This window comes from Grus americana, chromosome 1 (assembly GCF_028858705.1).
Source record: "Grus americana isolate bGruAme1 chromosome 1, bGruAme1.mat, whole genome shotgun sequence".
In the NCBI taxonomy this organism is placed as follows: Eukaryota; Metazoa; Chordata; class Aves; order Gruiformes; family Gruidae; genus Grus; species Grus americana.
Genome location: NC_072852.1, coordinates 68,413,899 through 68,435,374, shown reverse-complemented (window position 1 = coordinate 68,435,374; position 21,476 = coordinate 68,413,899). Strand labels below are relative to the sequence as shown.

The 21,476-nt window shown below is 43.0% G+C and overlaps 2 protein-coding genes across 3 annotated transcripts in view; one reads left to right on the top strand and one right to left on the bottom strand.

Annotated features, from left to right (window-relative positions):
• Nucleotides 1–105: 105 nt before the first annotated feature.
• On the bottom strand, nt 106–17,251 carry CCDC77 (coiled-coil domain containing 77). Its single transcript, XM_054810461.1, has 11 exons — nt 16,895–17,251; nt 15,290–15,506; nt 13,900–14,042; nt 11,763–11,859; nt 10,390–10,456; nt 9,534–9,631; nt 8,081–8,229; nt 7,502–7,745; nt 6,468–6,593; nt 6,230–6,382; nt 106–4,433 (listed from the first exon to the last, which is right to left on the bottom strand). The coding sequence occupies exons 1-11, from the start codon at nt 16,939–16,941 to the stop codon at nt 4,287–4,289; spliced, it is 1,488 nt and encodes a 495-aa protein (XP_054666436.1). The 5' UTR covers nt 16,942–17,251; the 3' UTR covers nt 106–4,286.
• A 2,830-nt stretch (nt 17,252–20,081) lies between these two features.
• The window catches only part of KDM5A (lysine demethylase 5A), a 50,991-nt gene continuing 49,596 nt past the window's right edge, over nt 20,082–21,476 (top strand). For both annotated transcript variants that reach the window (XM_054817367.1, XM_054817356.1), the window contains exon 1: nt 20,082–20,778. In XM_054817367.1, coding sequence (XP_054673342.1) covers nt 20,614–20,778 — 165 coding nt within the window. In that variant the 5' untranslated portion in view covers nt 20,082–20,613. The remainder of the gene's footprint in view (nt 20,779–21,476) is intronic.

The following is a 21,476-nucleotide window of genomic DNA, read 5'->3' as shown; positions in this document are numbered from 1 at the left end:
TGCCTTCCACACCGTATTCAGGTACGTATTGGTACATAATCCCACTCCACATGCTAAAAAATGTGTATACTTCTACAGCTAGTCTTGAAAATCTAAGAATAACTGTTTAGGGGGTAAAGGGGATATTTCTTACAATTCAAAGCAACTTGGGAATATAAAAGCAAAATGTTGTGGAAAAACTGGGAAGAAAAATCTTAAAATGTCCCTTATATACAAATGAGCTATGATGCCACTTTGGGGACAAATGAGACATCTTTATTAGGATTTTGACTCAGCAGGCACAAATACATTCGAGCGTAGCAGAATTAAATGTGTTTGTGAGCTGGAATTAAAAGTCTGAATGACATAGCTTTTCACAAATACAAACAGATCTACCGGAACAAAGTACATAGGGATGTTGTTCCCAGCTAGTCTCAAAAAAGTATCTAATTATCACAGAATTACTTCCTGGCCTACATACAGCCATTACAGTTCCAGAATATTAGGCTGCCCACACAGTCCATCCATACTGGTAAAATGCGTGTGTTTCTGAATTGATACTACTGCTTATGTAAGCAATTTAAGTACAGCCACTGCATACAAGTATATACTATACTATTATTTATTCTGACAGCTGTCAGAACTGTGGCCACTGTTCATCGGCCTTTCTAAGCACACAGTGTCAATTAATTTGGGAATTACTGCAAGTTGTGCTATAGGAAGATCATGAGGGGTTTTTTTATTTTGCTTTTTTTTTTTTACCTTGAGTAACCTTGCTGTGCAGGGTGAGCTGACACAGCATATATTCCTATAAATAAGGCAACTGCGTGAGTGCTGAAAAAGTCCTACAAATATTGCATATAAATAAATCATAGGTTTAAAGTCAGAAGGAACCATTAAATTACTTCCTGTTAGTTCATGTCATTATATTTCATTAAGTTGTAATGTGTCAAACCCAGTAACTTATTAAAACAAGCTACCTTCTCCAGAGGTGCAATTGTTTTTTGACTTGAAGATAGAAATGGAGAATTTGTTACTTCCACAGTTTGTTATAATGAGGGGGAAAAAAGTGCAATCTTCCTGTTAAAAACGTGTGGGGTTTTTTTTTAATTAACTTCAGGTTCAGGCTACTGGTTCTTGCTCAGCCTTCCTCTGCTGGGATAAAGAAGCGCCTTTAGTAGTTTTTCCATCTTCAAGATACATGTATATTAATCAGTCTTCTTAATGTAATATAATATGAGCTCTTGCACAACTTTTTCTCTTCTGCTGAATCATCTGTGGTTCTGTGCCTTACCCAGTATTTCAACATCCTTTCTGAAATGTATGCATGCCTTCCTTACCTAAATAAGGCTCCACAACAATAAAGTTTTCCCCTACTTCTCATTTTTCTCCTATTTATGCAAGAAACATTTTAGCATCTTGGCTCGCAGTAAGAACATTTATCCAGTTCTAACCTTAAATCCTCTGTAGGATAGTCTCTGGATTCCTAGAATCAGCCATTTTGGAGATCTTTCAAATTCAGTGCTCCTACATACATAACCTGGCATTTAGTGGTATTGAAATGATACAAGTCACATATTACTAACTTAAATTAGCAAAAAAAGCTAATCTGTCTTTGGAGTAAATGCCATTTTTTGTTTTCTACCCAAAAATTGTGGAAGGAAATTGACTAATATAGGTCTTGGAACTTTTCCCAGGAAACCCTTTTGGAAATGCCAATAACTCTTTACGGACATCTTAAAGGGTAGTTGTTGGTGGCAGAACGCACTTGGCTTTTTAAAGCAGTTCTTGGCTTGAAGGTTCACATTTGTTTTGGCAACACAAAGCAACATTTCACATGATCACATGTCATCACATAGAAAGAACATGTATAATACTTTGTACTTCCTGCCCTTGGACAAATATCCAAGCTTCCAAATAAAATGGATTTACAGATCAGCACTACTGTAATTTCCCCCCTCCCCCTCGAATAGGAAGGATTCATAGCCTAGTGGCAAATTAAGAAAAAAGTTCATGCTGCACCTTGATTTTGACACACAACAGCAGATATATAAGGAATGTTGTCATCTTATTCTGTTCAGTCTTTCAAGTAATAAGGAATAATGGTAAGAAAGACAGGAAATTAAACCTCTATATCCTTCTTTCCCCCCCCCTTCTCCCCCAATATTTCCTCCTAGTCTTACAAACCTGAATGTCGAAGCCTACAGTCTTTATCCAGACACGCTTCATGGCTTTCAAGTGAGGAAAATGTAATTTCATAGGCAACTCTTTAGCTTGGAAGAGTTGAAAATAAACAGAAACCCATTTATTTCTATGGGTTCAAGAGTCCTTTTTGCTAGCTTCCCATCAGCTGAATATAAGTGCTAAATTCACTGAATGCCATTCACAGCCACTCAGTGCTGAATAAGTGGCTAATACTTCATTATGTAGCAGCCTTGCAGGACCTGTGATAACTCTGATATCTTATTTTCAAACCAGTAGCATGTTATTTCACATACAAACTCATTTTAATTAGCTAGACTTAGAGGAGAAAGTACTAGTCAACTAAGAGCGAGACTAAATGATGGATACCATTATTTAATAACCTTCCTTAACTGTCCGCATAGCATCGGCACACAAGTTGTTCATGAATCAGTTTCTGAACCAGTTCAGCATTTTCAGCTAAACTAATCAGTGCAACATACTTTAAGATAGCCTCTTGTAAGTTGTAGTAGTAGTTGAGCATCTAGGTAACCACTGTCAGCCACCCACACTCAACTCTCTGATGAATTTGACCTTAAGAACACATACAAAATAAAAGCCACCGTACAGGACCATAAGGGATAGCAAGCTTGTCACAAAAAGGATATACAATTGAAGTAGGCCTTGACTACTTAAGAGAATTTCCCCTCCCGCTTTAGGTGGTGCTATAAAAACAATTTTCTCCAAATCTTGACACCACACAAATAGCTTTTGCATATTTACCTCTCCCAAACACTAAATGAGCATCTCCATGGCCACTACCATGTCCAAAAGAAACTGCCTGCTTTCACACACTTAAGTTCTTTTCAACAGGAAAGGAAGAGCTGGTGGCCTAGGTGTATACTTCAGAAAGATTATATTCTTTTTTCTGTCACATTTAACAAGGTAGGAAAGATACAGTAGGAAACGGAGGCACTGAAATCCCTTTCCCAATACAGATCTGCTCTCAGTCTACAAGGTGGACAAGATTTGCTGACACTACAGTAAAAGCATGAGTATCCACAACTATAAATTGGGCTGAAGCCATGTTGTAACCCTTTTCATGATTTCATCTGTTTTCTAGAATTGCAATGTCCTGATGGCTGGTACGAAGATAATAATCAAACAGCTAGAGTTATATTTATCATGTAGCAACCTAAGGCACCTGCTCTTCCACCTCAATTTCAGTTACAGTTCAATAGCAACCACTGCTGTGCCAAAAGTTGACCAGGATGTGTTGGTACATAACCATGATATTGTTTAAAGCTACAAAGGTAGGTAATATGGTTGTTAAGGAAGATAGTAGTGCCATTAGTTATGGGCTTCCTCTGTGTGTTAGGATAAAATGGGAAGAAGGGGATGAGAAAAATGACAATATAGTGTAGTATTTCCTCCCAAGCACTCAAAACAAGTGTAGCTGTTGCTGGTTCTTACAGATGAGTTCTATAACAGGTTATCTTTTCCCATCACATTAAATCAGTCAGGTTTGTCCCAATTAAGTTAGAATCAAGCAAAGGGAAGCCATTTTAAAACAGTTATACTGTCAAGGGGAGAGTCAGATGTAATACACTTTAGTATGTACTTTCTATATGTGGTCTTTTTTAAAAAAATAATTTCCAGTTACATCCTGAAGTGCCTAAGCACCAAAACAGTAATCACTGAAACCATTTTAAAAGCTGCTTCTCACATAGGAAAAGGTCATTCAAGCAATTCAGATCTCGAACTAGATCCTCCCATGATTATTAATTTCATATGTAGTTTATAAAATGCTCCAAATAAAGCTGAAGACCAGTATACTGACCCCTATCACAGATAAGAAGGTACGATGAAGTCATAAGCATATTCTTGATATATCAGTCATCATGTACTTTCTGTGTCAGTCTTATCAGGTGCCATCTCTCAGCTGAAACAGCAATATAATCTGGCACATTAGGAATGGCTCATCTACAATGTTACAATGTTAACTGCAGATTTCCTCAAGCCTTCTGTCATTGGATGCCAGGAAACAGACAGGCAGGAGCCTGAAGACTATTCCAACCTTACAATGTCCTGTTCCTAAAACTAGGATGCCAGCTAATACCTCAGCTTCAGCAGACCCGTAGTTCATTCTCTAAACCATAGATTTTTGCTTTTAAGTTTTTTAGTTCTCCTTGAATTTTACGGGTTAGTCTGTTTCCTTGGCGGACCTCATGTAGAATTGCAAGATCCTGGTCTGGTCCAATATTCAGAGTCACCTAAAAAGGAAGAGAAAAATACATTAAGAAAACAAGAGTTGTACAGAGTACAATTTAGAGAGTATTTTGATGAGGGTATGAGGGAGACAACTCTAAAGGAGACCCTTTGCAGCTAGCAAAGAGGATGCTTAAGCTAATGTCACTAGACTAATGCATATCACCAATAGAAAGGTGCTCCAGAACCAAAAATAAAGCACAAAGCTTTCGTACATCATGGGGTTATGTTACTGATGAGGAAGAAAACTGGATAGAATATAGTCAAGTTTACCCATAACCTGTTGATTCCTTTCTACTTCCTGTATTATTTAGAGACTCACAAAAAGAGGCAAGTTAAAATATTTATCAACCAACTTTTACCTAGTTCTAAGTACCTCACCTGATACGATGACATTTTGTCATCTTTTGCTACTAGTACTAGAGGTGGTTTACCTGCTGTGGCCAACCTGCTGCCTTCTGAACTGTGCACGATTCAAGAGCAGTTCAAGTACAACGCCTAGTCTCAGGCCATGCCATATGGCCCATACTGAGCTGAACAAAGGCTGCTGGATAATCAGAATTCCTGATGGCAAGCTAGCCAGGGCTGCCATTTCCTGTCACCCTGGAACTGGATAGCGTGCCAGCCCAGTCGCTTTCAACAGCAGAGCAGCGCGGCCTTGGAAGCTGCTCTCAAAGCTCCCCCTTTTCTGTCCTTTAGGGTGTCTCATTGTCATCACGTAGTTCTTGGTCAAAGGTTTCAATATGCAAATCAGGAAATTTAGTCATCTGTAGTCATTTTGACTTCAAGTGATGAGAAGGATTTAAAGACCACTCAGGAGACTCCTAGCAAGTATTTTGTTCCTCTGCCCTCTTGTGGTTAAAAGTGTAAAGAATTTAAGCATACAATTAAGAGCACGCCCACAGTAACAAAACACACAGGTCTGCAGTAAAGGTATCATAGGCAATTTTCCCCCCATTCACATATGCTGTTTAATCCGTAAAGAATAAAGTTTAAAAATCCACAGCCCAAGGAAAAGAAAAAAAATAATCAAAGCCTTTAGTGAAGACAAATGCATTAGTCTAAGTAAACTGAACTATGCGCCAAAACTACAGAAAACAAGTAAATTGGTGGCACTGCCAGACTCCTGACAGTCAGTTGGACAAAAGCTACGGCTAGATCATCCTCTCAAGCACATCTTAGATAAATATCTCATCCTAAACTCCAAGCAACATCAAGGCTGTGACTTCCCTTCTAAGCTGTTCTGATGTTCATCTACAGATCTGGAAGCTACTACAGAGAACACAGCTTCAACTTCCAGCCATTGTTTCTGCAGTGATTTTTGCAGAGTTACAAATGAGATATTAGTAAAGGAATAAATAGAATATTCACAATCCTTAAGTCAACGACCTACCTCTTACTAGAACAAAACCAAACACTATGGCCACGAGAGAGAAAACCAATCACCATTTTCTTTGCAGGATGTACTTCTGAAACAAACTACTTCACTGCAATTTTGAGACAGCTAAGTGAGCTACAGGTATCGGATAAGAACTTTCAGAGTTGCAACAAAACTACACAGCTCATGTATAATCAGGACAGTTCCTGGCAAGCTTGACGCCTGACTGATTAACAAAGAAAAATCTTTTTTGCTTCATAAAATACATAAGAGGACAAGTTTTGTCAAATATTAATATCTAAAGGAACACTTAGAAAAGAAATTATTTCCTTAACTCTAGGGAAATATTGCATTTAAGTACTGAGAATACACCTCTATAGGGTAAGCCCGTAATAGTCTGCGTCAGAAATGCTTAGCTATTACCTTAAACAGCTGCTTCTCTACATCTTTCAGCTTCTGCCGAAGCTGTTTAATGTCATTCTTGAAGCCTTCCACTTCCATATTACGACGTTTTTCCAAGGCCTCATATCGCTGAGTCATCAGCTTGAGGCGCTTCCCCATCTTTTCTGAGCGTTCCTATGGAGATGAAAACTCAATAGAGTATACAGAATAGAGGCTGCAAGATCATCACATAGCTCGCAGATGATTACAGACTAATTACCTTAAAGAGTTCTCTGCCAACATCTCCCTCCTCACGAATCCTAGCCAGCTCACCTTCCAGGGTGACACACTGCTCTCTATACATGTTTGATAGGTGCTGTTCCTGCATTAGCTGTTCTTGCAGTGACTAGGACATAGGAGGAACAGAATCAATTCAAAATTCAGTGTTCACAAAATTTCCCACGCTCTGGAAAAGTAAAGTGTGATAGACTGACAATATGACAGACAAAAATTAACAACTGGAGATACAGCTAATGAAATAACTAGGTAAGGACAATATTCTAACACCACTTCCATTATTAAAACCTTGTAATTATGTTATCAGTTCTGTGTGACTGCTCATCATCAATTAAAGAACTCTCTCCTCTTCCCCTTAAAAATAATATTCAGCTAATGCTATAATTCCCCTTTTCACAACTGCTTGCCCAGTACTACATTTCAGAAGCATCTGCATTCAGTGACAGGAGAAAACAATTCCCTATTGCCTGTTTACTTTCCAATTCCTTATTGCCTGTTTACCCACTTCATATCTCCCAGCTTCAGACTGGAAGTATACCAGAAGTGGAAGAAAATTCCTGACTATTGTAGAAGAGCTGGGGGACATGGTTTGAAAGGACTTATTCTCCCCCGACAGCAGCAAGGAAGATACAGACAACACATTCCAAGTCCACTACCTGAGAGCATTTACACTAAAAGAAAGGCATGTGCAACAAGCAGGTTAAGAACTGTTGGCCCACACATCACGTGGCTTGCAGAAGTAGGGATTTGTTCCGGGCATAAAAGAAACTGACAGTGAAGTGCTACCATAAATTCTAACTACACATTTTATCTGAAATTTGCAAGCAATGCTGATTTTGAGGCAGGGTTGTTTTGGTTTTTTTTACATTGCTGCCAATAAAAACCTAACTTATGGCAAGCCAGTACAGCTTTGAAGTAGCTGCTAGCTACTGCCTATCTTGGCAAAGCCCAGATGCTTGCAATTTTCTAGTCAAAAACCTGTTAAAGAGCCTCCACCTATGCTACAAAAAAAATTACCTTTATTTCTCTGCTGTGGAGTTTCCAAGCTCCATCATCTGCTCGAAGCATCTTCTTGGTATGTCTCTGCTTCTTCTCTCTTCCTGGCTCTGTGCTGACAGTAAGCTGATCCAGATCTTTGTCCAGTTTCCTTAACAGACTGTCCTTCTCTACCATCCATGCTTTCTCATTGGCTCGGGCATCAAACTTGAGCTGGAGAAAGTCACGGGTACTCTCATATAAGAGATTTTGGGTCTTATGGAGTCTGTAAAAAGGGAACTCAATTAACTTCTTTCCTAGTTCCTACCTTAATTTCCTCAGTCATCATTGCAAGTTGGAAGAAGCATGGAAAAGACAGGTGCTTTCCTAGCGAGTTTAGCTCTTCTCATCTAATGAAAGAAGTGGTATTCTTCCAATGTGAAACAGGATTTTTAATATGTAGATTACTCCATTCATCTTCTTCCACACACACTACCAGATGGCTGCATAATTTGCTTTTCTGCCTGCTGCAGGAAGCAACATACTGAAAGCCAAAATATTTCTATTGTTCCCCTCTCTTCTCATCTCATGACTACATCACGGTCATTCTCTCGCACTCACTTATCTGTTATAGTTTTGATCTTGTCCTGGTCCCTCTGATGCTGGACCTGAGTTTCCTCCATGTGAATGCGCCTGTCCTCTAGCAGTGCCTCAACCTGTTCCTTGGATAATCGTGTCTGTTCTTCTATCTGAGCTTGCAGGGCCTCCACCTGAATAAGCAAACAAAGACATTACTGAATAAGACCTCACTGCAGCTCTGCTCCTGTACTTACAAGTCTCTCTTAAATTCCAAGATTCAGATCAAAGACTCTACCTGATAATACCTTTAAGAGTTCTAATTTCTCAAATTTTTATTTTTGTTTTAATGCTAAGTATTTCAAATAACTAAAACATTTTAAGAAAAAGTCATGTCATAGGCAAGACAGGCATATTGTAAGCAGCAACAGTAGACTGAAGATATTGGAAAGATTTAATTTGCACACAGAATGTGACAAACCCTGAGGAATACGCAGAGACACTTCTGTACCTATGCTACCATCTTCCAATTAAATGGTGATATAAAAATACCTAAATTCTAGGAAGGCAGCAAGTCCATATATCTTGAACAAAAGAAATTACTCAACCAGAATGAATCATTAAATGTAAACAAGATAATGAGCAAAGGAGAGGGATACAAAGAATTTTGATCTAGGGCACGTAGTCAGGGAGACAAATTGGAACAAGTAATTGAAAAATGTGCATCTGGCCTATGTGTAAGAAACTATCTGAAAAAACTAGGCATATATTTAGATCGTTTATTTTTATCACAATTTTGTATGATGCTTTTGTTCCAGAATAAATGTTGTTAGTCAGCTAACTGGCCACTAGGTCAGTCACCACTGCCCTTGAACAAAACAGAAAAAATTAAAAAAAAAAATCTATTTGCTGTACAAATTTGCTCTTTAATTTGCTTTTTGTGACTCATCCTTCCTCATGCTTTACATATAGCTTCTGGTATCGTCCCCAGTTCATGATTCTGTACATTTTATCTTTCATTCTGTCACGGTATCTATACCCTATCTTTCACTGAAGTCTAGCAAAGGGAACATTTCATTATACTAGTGCATCTTATCAGGGCTGCCTAATTCTGTCTCAGACACATTGCTTTAGTCAGACTTCCACAAAATGCCCAACTCTGCAGATCTTTTGTGGGTTTAATGTAAATTCATATTCAAATTATGGGAGATAACATCAATTACACATTCTATATTTAAGGGTAACACATTCCAGTTTACATTACTGGAACATCTGCTTATGTAAAGCTTCCAGGATCAGATTGAAGTTCTTAAATCTAAGCCTACATTCATGGCAAAGAAACAGCTAAGTAAACTGATAGGAAGTGGGAATCCATAGTAAGATGTGGGGACTGATAAAATTGGTATGTCTACATCTTATCTAAGCCAACAGCATATTTGTCTATCATAATTTCCTGGACAGCCAAAAATTATGTCCATTGGTTAGCAAATATTTTTACCTGAAGTAGAAGTGTTTGATTATCTCTCTGATATCTCTCAGGACATTCTGGTTTCTCTCCTTTTGCTGCTGGTTTTGAAGTGCTCCTCTTGGTGCCTACTGCAGAAATTTAACAGAAGTAGAAAAGGGTTTTCCAATCTACCTGTAGTACCTTTCCAAGCATGAAATACTGTATGTTCTGGCAGGTCAACAAGAACAGGAAAAAGCTTGCCACTGCTACAGTCACTAGGACTTCTAGGAGAGCTAGTTGGAAGAAAAGGGTTTCAGAACTTACAGGGATTGCATACCTTTATCTCACACTATCATACCACAATATTTAGGCAACCTACTACTTTTCTTAGCATATATAGAGAGCAAACTTAACAAATTTTCTTAAATGATGGACAGATGACACAGCTGCACAAGCATCAGGCCTTGAATGACTTTTGAGCTTATTGGCTAATTCCAGTCGATTTGGAAGAGGCGGTTCTTTCAAAAGAGAAAATCATTAAATAGGCATACGCACCCACGCTGTCTACACTAAAGGCAGAACCTCACACCTTGGAACGGCTGTGGCTAAGGGCGCCTGTCCAGTTGGCACCTGGATAGCTCCAGAACAGTTATTCAACAGTCATACCAGCCTCTTCCTTACTGAGCAGATGATGGATGTGAGAGCCAGCTCAGGGTATTTTAAAAGATTTTGAAGGCAAACCAAGAGTACTGCATATATATGCATGTACACATGGATGCATTTAGAGAACTTAATGGAGGTATACCAAAGTATTCACATTAAGGAATTATTTTGGGATACCAGACACAAACACACAGAGAAACAAGTACCAATATCTGAGCTGCTGTTAATCGGCTTGGTGGGGTACCTGTTCTAGAAGTATCATCTCGTTCGTGTGACTCTCTGGATTTAGCTGGCCTTTGCAGAACAGTAACCTATAGAAACAAGATTAGATATCTGCGCTGAACATCTGACTTCTTCAAAGTTGCAATGGTGAAGAACAAATCTTAAAGAGTAAAATGAGATATCCAAAAGAACAGCATTACCTTACTTCTACCACAAGACAAGGAAGACATTCACAAGTGTAATGTCCACGTTGAAAAGTTTCCTTTATCATGGCTGAGTTTTGCCATTTCTGCCTCTATTTTTTTTTCACTGAAACAACTGGAAAGTAATCCTGCCTTTGCTGGCTTCATAAGGATGAATATCGGCACCCTCAGCAGGAAAAGAAGCATTTTGGGGACAGAGAGAAGAGGAAGGTGAAGATGAAGATTGTATTATTTCCTTCTTGCCTTAGCAAGACAGAGAAACATGAAGCTTGATTCATCAGCACATTCACTCAAGCTACTGAACAAGCCTGGGATAAAGGTAACTGATAAAACTATTGAAACAACTGTTGAACTGAAACCCACTTAAAAACAGCAGGCCATGAGGGAGCAGGTTATAACTCCAATGCTTGTCTTGGGGTCGATGCTATATAATAGGCCTAATTTTAGAGCTTCCCTGTATCAGGGAATTTTAAAGTTTCTGCAAGATTTTTTAACTGCTTGAGTAGAGCAGAGCAACCACAAACAATGCAGCTTATTTCAGCCTTTTTCTGCACCTTGCTCCAAGATAAATCCTATATTCCATCATAGTCTCTGTATGTCCAAATCATTCATGATTCATTTAAGTAGGTTCAACTACCATGCCCTTCATGTGCACTGCTATTTAATCGATTTGACATTATTTCTGAAATACACAATACAATATTGGCTAGAGGGGATGGCTCTTCTGCAGTCTCCTGCCCAGGAAACTGCTGCAGCAACCTCAACACTGCATTATTCTTTACTGAGGCCCTAAGAGACAGGCACTCTGAGACAGCTGATCTTCAGACACCACACCTGGTAATTTTCTGCACTTCCTTTTTTTCCTTTTTCTCTTTCTGGTGTTCTTTCCAACTTCTCAATGACCATTTGCCACATGACTTCAGACTCCTGTCTGACATTTAGAAGGCTGATCTGGAGGTATGTTTTGAAGGTAGAAGGGGACTGACCCTAAGAGGACATACTTCTAGTGTGCTTGTTCCTACTTATCTGTCAGCAGTTATACTAAAACCTGATGTTGCTACAGATCCCTTCTGCTTTGGGCTCATTTAGCAACTTTTGACTTGCTGGACAGATCTGTCCTGTGGTCAGCCTCTGGGGTACAGATCTTCATGTTACAATCAAAAGCAAAGTTCTACAGAAAAATGGAACTTGCCTTATGTGGAGGCTCCTTGTGAAAATACGTAACTTCTCCTTTGTCTGTTCCCAGTAAACCCAGGAGATGCTGAATTTTTTTTCTATCCTCCAATTCCCTGGAATTCAAAGTAAGTGGTCAGCACTTTGCTATTTTTAAGTACATCAAGACATTGTGACACTGTCCTAGTTTCCTCGTTAATGCTTACAAATTTTCTAAACTGTTGCAGTTCTTGAGAATACTGCTTTAAAAACAAACTCCTAAAGACATTACGGATGTTGCTGATATAAGACCACCACCAATTCTGCTGGCATTGGGGAGCATTCCTCTTTTCAAATATGACAATACTACATAGACCAATACAGTAATAGACGATGGTGGCAAAGAACTTGCATTCCAGAGTTATGAACTACATAAATCCCTTCAGATACTTCATTCAACAGATTGTAAGTGTCCATTGTTTTTAAAGCAAACTACATTAAGGGCTGTATCAGACTTTTTGTCACACTCAAGTGCCAAAGCAGACCAACACACGTTTTGACTTAAGTTCTTAAAACTTTAACAGAAAACTTGATATTATCACCACAAGTGTTGTGAAGAAGGTTGGGAACTCCTTTGCCACTGGCAGCCAGTCTGGTACAGCAGGTTATATTCCAGTTCACCAACTAAACAGCATTAAAAAGGAGTGGCTGTCAACATGATCTCATAGAATGAGGGGAAGCTATTTGCTTTGGTCTGTATTTTCTATTTCAGCTTAAGTGTTTTTAGGGCTGAGGAAGGAAGTTTTGCCAGGCAGGTGCAAGTTTTGTGTATTGGGTTTGCGTGGTGAGGTTTTGGTAGCGGGGGGCTACAGGGGTGGCTTCTGTGAGAAGATGCCAGAAGCTTCCCCCACGTCTGATTGAGCCAATGCCAGCCAGCACCAAGACGGACTCACCGCTGGCCAAGGCTGAGCCCCTCAGCGTCAGTGGTAGCGCCTCTGGGAGGAAAAAAACCTGCACAACACCAGCAGCAGCTGGAGGAGAGGAGTGAGAAGATGTGAGATGAACAACCCTGCAGACACCAAGGTCAGTGCAGGAGGGGGAGGAGGTACTCCAGACACTGGAGCAGAGATTCCCCTGTAGCCCATGGAGGTTGATGGTGGAGCAGATATCCACCTGTAGCCCATGAAGGACCTCATGCCAGAGTAGGTGGATGCACCTGAAGAAGGCTGTGACCCCATGGGAAGCCTGTCCTGGAGCAGGCTCCTGGCAGGACCTCTGGTCCCATGGAGGAACAGGCTTGCTGGCAGGATTTGTGACCCTGTGGGGGACCCACGCTGGAGCAGTCTGTTCCTGAAGGTCTGCACCCCATGGAAAGGACCCATGCTGGAGCAGTTTGTGAAGAACTGCAGCCCATGGGAGGGACTTAGGATGGAGAAGTTTGTGGAGGACTGTCTCCCATGGGAGGAGCCCCACGCTGGAACAGGGGAAGATTGTGAGGAGTCCTCCCCCAGAGGAAGGAGAGGCAGAGACAACATGTGATGAACTGACCGCAACTCCCATTCCTCATCCCCCTGTGCCACTGGGAAGGAGGATGTAGAAAAAATCAGGAGTAAGGCTGAGCCTGAGAAGGGAGGCATGGTGGGAAGGTGTTTTAAGATTTAGTTTTTATTTCTCATTATCCTACTCTGATTTGATTGGTAATAAATTAATTTCCCCAAGTTGAGCATGTTTTGCCCATGACAGTAATTGGTGAGTGATCTCCCTATCCTGATCTTGACCCACAAGCCTTTTGTCATGTTTTTTCTTCCCCTGCCCAGCTGAGGAGGGGAGTGATAGAGCAGCTTTGGTGGGCACCTGGCATCCAGCCAGGGTCAACCTATCACAGCCTTCTGAGATCAGAACCTCCGCATTCAAACTGGCAACTCACAATTCAACTCTGAATCTATGTTCAACTTCTGCTCTTCCTTCTACTAACAGAATAGGAGGAATAATAAGCAGAAACATATTTAGCAGCCCAACAGATTGCATTCCACCTCCAAGACTGATTTCATAGGAGCCCTCCCTGGAAAGTGTGGCATAGTTTCTTCTCTGAAGACTCCAGATCTGGATGAGAACTAGAACATAATGCATGCAATTGCTACTGCCAGTGACCCAGCCCACCATAGAAGACTGCACACCTGATTTTCAGCCGGTCATTTTCTGAGTAAAGACGGAGGACATGTTCCCTCTCCTGGAAGAGGTAGACTTGCATATCACTCAAAGCCTTTTGCAGCTCTGCAATCTCCTCTTCTCGCTGACATACTTCCCATTGCAATTTGTGCTAGGTAGAGAGAATGAGGTACTTGAAATGATATAGAGCATTGGGCAACACTTACAAACTTCAAACTGCTTGTGCCCTGAGCCTGTAAGTGGTATAGAGCAACTGCTGGTTCAAGTGAATTGTTTTATTCTCTTGCAAAATTTGACCAGATGAGGGCAGTATTGGAAAAATAAAAAAAAAAGTTTCAACAGGGAGCTCAGAGCCCTAAGAATTATTGTCACTATCGAACAGTCAAATAAGTCCTAAGCTAGGGTTTCCAGTTTGGCAGTCAGAGTGGCGCAGGTATGTGGAATCTGATGTCAACAAAAACCTAGTAAAGCCTCTGACACAGCACTTATTCTTTAAAAAAATTTACTGAAGAATAAACATTAAAATATCTGTATGGTTTAGTAGTGAGAAATCTGGCTAGTTCTTAAGTTTCATTAATGATTTTCTACCTGGTGTGGAAAACTAACAAACCCTTCAGAAAACCATTCCTGTAAGAGAGAAGGCATTTTGGAACCTGCCACTCTTTTTCCTGTATGTTGCATGGAAGTAATTTGTAAGCCACATACTTCTCAAGGGCTTTCAGGCTGCTTCAAGCATGGCCAGTACTTGAGGACTCAATGACCTCAGAAGTGATCGTTCTATTTATTCCCAAAGGGTCATTCACAATTACAAAGATAACTACTATGCTGTAAGGCATACCAGAACAGTGAAGTTACAGGCATTCTGTAAGATTTCTTAAGGCCAAGGTTTTTAGGTTTAGGAGTTTCTTTTAAATTCACATTTATTGGCTGTGTAGTACTACTGCTTAATAACCTATGACCAAGCTTATGAATTCCATTGCAGTAAATACAAATTATATAGGTATCTCAAAGCTCATTAGATTTGGACGAAAGAGTACTCATTCTTCACTATGAGAAACAAGGGAAAGAAGTTGGACAATATCAAAACTGAACATCTAAACTCAGGCTTTAATTTTGAAAAAAGCCAGAAAGAAACAACCCACTGTGAAGATATAATAAAACTACAATAAATTAAGAATAGAAGAATATCCTACAGGCATGTTTCCCTTTGCTTTGACAGAGGACAGACAGCTAGGTTTTATAATCAACCCCTGAAATCTACTTATTTCTTCTTAGCTCAGTTCTATCACATTACCAGTAAATCTTAAGACCATCTGTGCTGAGTTTTCAACTGAAGAAAAATACTAAGTTTGTGTAAGGATATGTGGTCTGTCATAATTCAAAAATTTTTTTCCTAACCTGCTCATCATATGTTTCTTTGTATCTCTCCAGCCTTTTTGCCAAATCCTCATGTTCCTCATCAAACTCAGCAATCTTCTTGCGGTAGTACTCCAGCAGCTCGCGGGAGGGACGGAGAAAGGCCAAGCGCTCATTGATTGAAGGGAGAGGAGTAAAGTCCTCCTGACTTGGAGACTGGGAATTAGCATATCTGGATGAGACATGGGGGGTTGCCAGCCTGGACAGAAACAATTTCTAATGACATGTAAGCTTCAGACAACAACATTAAAAAAAGCTTTCTAAAATAGTTAAAAATAGATTTTCAGTTTTAACACAGATTAGCTTTTCTGTGCTCTGGGCATTAACAGGAGATCACAACATTTAGGAGAACCAAAAGCTTTGATACAGAACAGCTTGCAGGCTTACTATACTGTGGAGATGGGCTCAACTGATGGAAAAGGGAGAAAGAAAAATGTTATGGAAGGAAAGTCTCATGGGTTGTTTGGGAAGGGTGACCGTTAAAGGAAGAGGAGGCAAGAAAAGGAGAGAACAAAGGGGACAAAAAGCCCACTGTTGTGTAATTAGAAGTATCAGCCACTGTATGATAAATAAGAAGATATAATCTGTGACAGAATCACTACCTGATATCCTGAGAGAAAAACACTTTCTAAAGAAAGACTGCTGAGTAAAGACAATAATTCAGGTTAACTGATGTACCAGCCACGATAATGTAAGGCATAGGTCTAGGAATCTACATGCTTTCCTTTCTGGTCTACTTGATGTTACTATCCACATGACTCATCCGCCCTTGATAGTGAAATAAAAGCTTCCAAGTTCTTGAATCTTATGTTGAGGTACTAGATAGAAAGCATGTCAATATTACATAAACAAAATGAAGAATATGTATATGTAATTACATATCTGATTTTTATTTTAAGCAATGTTTACTGCATTCAAACATTTAATCTGCTCAAACAAGCACCAAATTCACTAATAGAGCTGTATACAGAATTCAAAATTATCTTGGAAAATGTTCTTTTCGTTATTTATGTTGACCTGACAAACAGGGGTTTTTTTAAATTATACCATGAGTAACAGAATTAAAGCTAAGAAGCACCTTTACTAAGGATCTGCTTAACAAAAAGACAGTCTGGAATCTGGTTCTGGAGCCAATGCCAGAACTTTGATCACCGAGGCAGCAGCGACCTTATGGACTGCTGCTCACCAAAGCTGCTAGGTGAGAACCCAACATACTACATCCATGAAAACGTGCCAACCTCCTTAACTACTGACACTGTAGGAAAGTATTAAATATGCAGTACTATGACTATTTCATGTAGGAACCTTCCCACCACTGTGCCTAGAAATGCCTTAAACAACACACTTGGAAAGATAAAGAACAGCAAGAAAACAGATAACATAGGCACAAGGTGAATACTTTATTACTGAACTAAAGAACAGTAGAAATGGAAAGGTGTAGAGATAAGGAAGCACAGCAGCTACAAGAGCATACAAAACGGTGCCTCACGTTAAGCCTTGCTACCGGACAGAAAGGGAAGAGCTCTGGGGCAGATCCCGCAGAGCCGTTTCATCGCGGGGTGACTACGGCTGCAGCCCCCACACTACCTTCTGGAGCGAGGGGAGGTCCCCGGAGAACAGTCCGTTGCGCTCATGGCGCCGCTGCGGAAGGGCCGGGCTCACCGCGGGTAGGGGACAGAAGGTTCGAGCCGGGGTTCAGCCGGGCCGCCTGCGGCCCCAGGTACCCCGGGAGGCTGGCGGAGGTGCCCGGCGGAAGCACGAGCTAGGGCGCGCTGCAGGCCTTAGCCGCGCGGAAAAGCTCCCGGGGAAGAGCCCTGCCAAACAAGCCAGAGACGAGCTCCCGAGACAGCGCGGTAGGGGGCCGGCACCACCCGCACGCGGCCGCCGGCGCCACCTCACAGCCCTCTACCGCGGACGGCCCCCAGCGGCAAAATAACTGCCACAACTGACCCTCCACAACTTAAACAGCAAGGCAACCTGCCGCTCGCTGCCTCCTCCTCCAATCACAGTCAGTCTTCCATGCGGCGCCGAGCGTCTCTACCAATCAGCCCTCACTACACGGGAGACAAGGGTCCCACGCCGGCGCGTCTGGGAGTTGTAGTCTTTGTGTCACGGGCGAGGTGGGGCACTGCGCGTGCGCGGCCGGCAGTGTGGGCGGGGCGGTGGCTGCAGCGCTGCAGCTCGGCCTACCCACCGGGACGGGGGGGCGCGCCGGGGAGTTGGGGAAGGAAGAGGGGGCCTTCGCTTGGTCACCCTGTACTTGTGGTGGCAGGGCGTAGGGCTCTGGGCAAAATAAATGCAACCTGCACCGGGGACTCATTTCATCAACAGTGGGGGGAAAAAAACCAACCTAAAAAACCAACAACCCCAAACATCCATTTTTCTTTGAAAATGAACTGAAGGAAACACAGGGGTTGTGAAACAGTCACTGGTTCAAATTCCGGCTGAATATCCATCCAGACGTAGTTTTTTAGATCGTCCGGATGCTTTTTAGCCTCTTCATCCCCACATTTATCTCCCCATACCCAGCAGCGCTTAGTATTCTTCTCACAATTTATGCAATACACTGTTTCCTAATTTAGTTACCGAAGTGTGCGGGGAAAAAACCTGCATGCTAACAAGCCAGCCGGTTTTCTTAACCATTTCTTTAAAGAAACGGACTTTCTGTATGAAAAAAAATAAATCTAGGGTTACTTAACAAAACTATGAGGTTCTTCTTCAAATCAATTTTCTCAATAAACAGAGAAAAGAGGAGGGTAGATAATTTTCTGGGCAAAGTCCAGAAGAAAGGCTGCTGTTACCCTTGGTTAGACTCGCTGCTCTCTTCACCATTCATAAAGCTGTTGAATATATTGTACAAGGGGCTGAAATCTTCTCTCAGGGAAGTGATAAATACTTCCAGATGACCAAGAAGAACAAAGATTGACCTGGGGTATGCAAGTCCCAGTGTGGCCCAGCCTCCAAACCAGAGGGGGGAGCTGAGAAAAGTGTAAAATTCGGTTTCATAAAGAATTATCTTGCAGAACTGATAAAATGGAAAAAAAAAAGAAAAAAACAAGCCCAAAACCCAAAGCAAAGACACTCCTCACAGGTTATTTGAGATTTTTAGCTTTTTACACTGTTAGGAAAACCTGCACCCTTCCCAGCAGCACCTTCCAGAGCCCTCCACTAGCTCAAACATATGAACACAAAACCAAAACAACCTTGAACGGTCTAGAAGGAAATCAGCAAAAGATTGGTTCTCAAAACAAAGCTTTTGCATGGATTACATGCTTTCTAGCATGGAGTTTTTTCCCCTCTAGTACTCCTGGCTAAATCACTGCTCATCTTGGAAACTGGGTACGTTGGTGATTCTGCTGTTGGGAATACAATACACATTTCCTCAAAAGAATCTGGTATGGCTTATCAGAAGAGACACACAACCAAATAATAAAAGAAAAAAAAATAGTGGCAGGAGTATGTAAAAATATCATTTCTAGATACTGGTAAGGAAACATCTGCACTCCACATGCTTTAACAGTCATAAAAATCAGGAATCCATGTCAGGAACCCTCTGGAAAATATAAGACGACATTGCAACAACGCAATAACCATTGGTAAATTTAATTAATGTTTTAGAAAATAGGTGTGTTCTTACCTGTAATTTTTGCCAAAATTAACCATTCATATTAGAGCCATTTGTTTTCTGCATGTAAAATGTGGGCAACACGTCTTTAATCTGGCAGGGAAGTGATGAAGATAAATTTATTAATCTGTCTAAAGTGGATCTTGGTAATGGGAGGAGGAAATTAACTTTTTCTGAGACTGAAATAGTACACCAGGACCAAGGCTGGAATAAACAGTAAGAATAACGTGAGATGTGGAGTATGGTGAATACTGAAGGCAAGGTTCTGGTTAAAAAAACAAACCAAAACAAAACAAAAAACAAATATGTAATTCTTTTTTGAAGACTATGTTGTAATGGATAGGTAAAAGAAGTATCAAGCTAGTTGGAACTTCTGAGTACCTGACTTTGGAAATAAAACATTCTATATGGGGAGGAGTAAATCAGCAGAGTACCTATGTACATAACGCAAAGGTTGGGGGTTCATTGTGGAGTATTTCATACAACCTTGTAACTAATTACTGACCAGACTTCTGAGACCTTAATGGAGCAGCAGTGAGAGGGACACTCTGGGCGGGAGATAGCGGAGCTGCCAACAGAAACGTACGCTGACTGGCGTTAGCACTGGTTAACTGAGACTAAACTCAACAGTGACCGGCGCAGCTGCCTGGTCGGGTCGCAAGCGCAGGCCTTCGCGGGAGGCACCCAGCAGACGCCCTCGGCACCGGCCATGGGGCCTACCCGCGGCCCCGCCCTGAGCGCCGAGGCGCTGACGGCTCGTTTTCTGCAAAAGTTAAAAACCAGAAGAATACACGTAAGACGCTGGGCACCAGCTGCCGGGAGACGCGGTCCGAAGGCTCGGGCGGCCTTTCACGGGCAGCCCGGCTTCCCGGCACCACGGGCCCTGAGAGGACGGCAGGCCGCCCCCTCCCCCTGCCCAACGGCCGCCGAGGGGCGGGGCCTGCGGGAGAGGGCGGGGCCTGTGAGAAGGGGCGGAGCTCCCAGCCCTCTTCCTGACGTCCGGCTCAGACAATGGGCGAAAAGGCCCTTCAGCACCGGAAGTGAATGTCTCGAGTTTCGTCGCACATTCCTCCGCGGCGGAAGTGAAGCCGGCCCCGCCCTCCTCGACCCCCTGGACCCCCTCCTCCCTCAGCCGAGCCGTTGGGTGTCCTGAGGGGGGGGCGGGAGGAGCAGTTTCGCTCTCGGATCTGTCGAAAGAGTGTCGCCGGGAGCGGCGGGCCCGGAAGGCGGCCGGTTCCTCGGCGCTGGGAGCCGCCTCGCCAGAAGAGTGGCTGAGGGACTACTTTTTGGATCGGAAGGCAACAGCGTCTTGTGTTTCCGGGGGAGGGCTCAAAGCCAGACGCGTAACTTCCGGCGAGCTGGAACGCGAGCGAGAGGGGCTCGGCACGGGGGGAGGCAGCCCCGGGGGACGGGACAACAACACTCGGCAGGAGTCGCCCCCGCCGCCCTGCACGGGCGCCCCACTGCCCCGCGCCCCCGCTCCACACAGACCCCACGCCCCCTCCCCGCGGCCGTCCTGCCCGGCAGCCGCCGCCGGAGGATGCGCCTCGGCCACCGGCCCAGCCCCGCCGGCTGCCCCTGAGGGCCCCCCTCCTGCCGCCCCCCGCCGCCCCTCTCCGCCCTGCCCCGCCGCGGCTCTCGGTGCGCTCCCCTCCGTCGGCGGCGCTCTCCCCCTGCGGCCATGTCGGGGGGTGGTGGGTCGCGCTATGCGGCCGAGTTCGTGCCCCCGCCTGAGTGCCCCGTGTTTGAGCCCAGCTGGGAGGAGTTCAGCGACCCGCTCGGCTTCATCGGCCGCATTCGCGGCCTGGCCGAGAAAACCGGTATCTGCAAGATCCGGCCCCCCAAGGTACCGCCTGTCTGGGGCCTGGGGTGGGGGCAGGGCGGGGGACCGGGAGGGGCTCGCCGTGTGCCTTGGCTTCTCCGGGCTGCGCCGGGAGGTCTGAGCGGGCCCGGGGTCTCGGTGGCAGAGCGGTGGACGTGGGGAGCCGGGGAGCCCCTTCCCCCACTCCCGGTGCTCGTTTGAGGTGTCGTGTGTCGCCTTCCATAGGCCTCGGTGTCCGTGCCAGGGACACTGGGGAACCTGTACAATCTTTGATCTCAGAGCTGGGGTTGTAGAGGTTGCTTTGGAGCAGGTGAGAAGCAAGTAGTGCACGGCGGTGTCCAGGACTTCACGCTCTTTTTACTTTAGAAAAAAAACCACCCCACGGTCTACTTGTGAAAACTGTGAAGGCATTGTAGGTGAAATCAGGCATTTGCTCTTGCGGGGAGGGGGGAAGAAAGAGTATTTCTTTTTAATGGGTCATTGTTTATAAACATAATCTTTAAACTGTTAATAGAAGTGCGGCCAAGCTGTTTGTTTGTGCAGACGAATTCTGTTTATGTATAGCAGTTTAGAAGGTAGAAGCTTAATCTTTCCGATGCCTTGATCATTATTTTGTGATGACCTGCCCTGTGACCTAGTAGACCATTTGGATGAGGCCATCAGGCAATTTGGCAAAAGGCAGTTAGGTCACTTAATAATTAAAGTACAAATAAACTCTAAAT

Bases quoted from the DNA above. Each gene is read 5' to 3' on its own strand.
- CCDC77 (XM_054810461.1), bottom strand. From the start codon at position 16,941: ATGAGCGCAACGGACTGTTCTCCGGGGACCTCCCCTCGCTCCAGAAG. The intron at 9,632-10,389 runs GTACCCCACCAA...AAATTTCTGCAG, and splicing joins AGATGATACTTCTAGAACAG to TAGGCACCAAGAGGAGCACT. The intron at 7,746-8,080 runs GTGAGTGCGAGA...CCCTTTTTACAG, and splicing joins ATCAAAACTATAACAGATAA to ACTCCATAAGACCCAAAATC.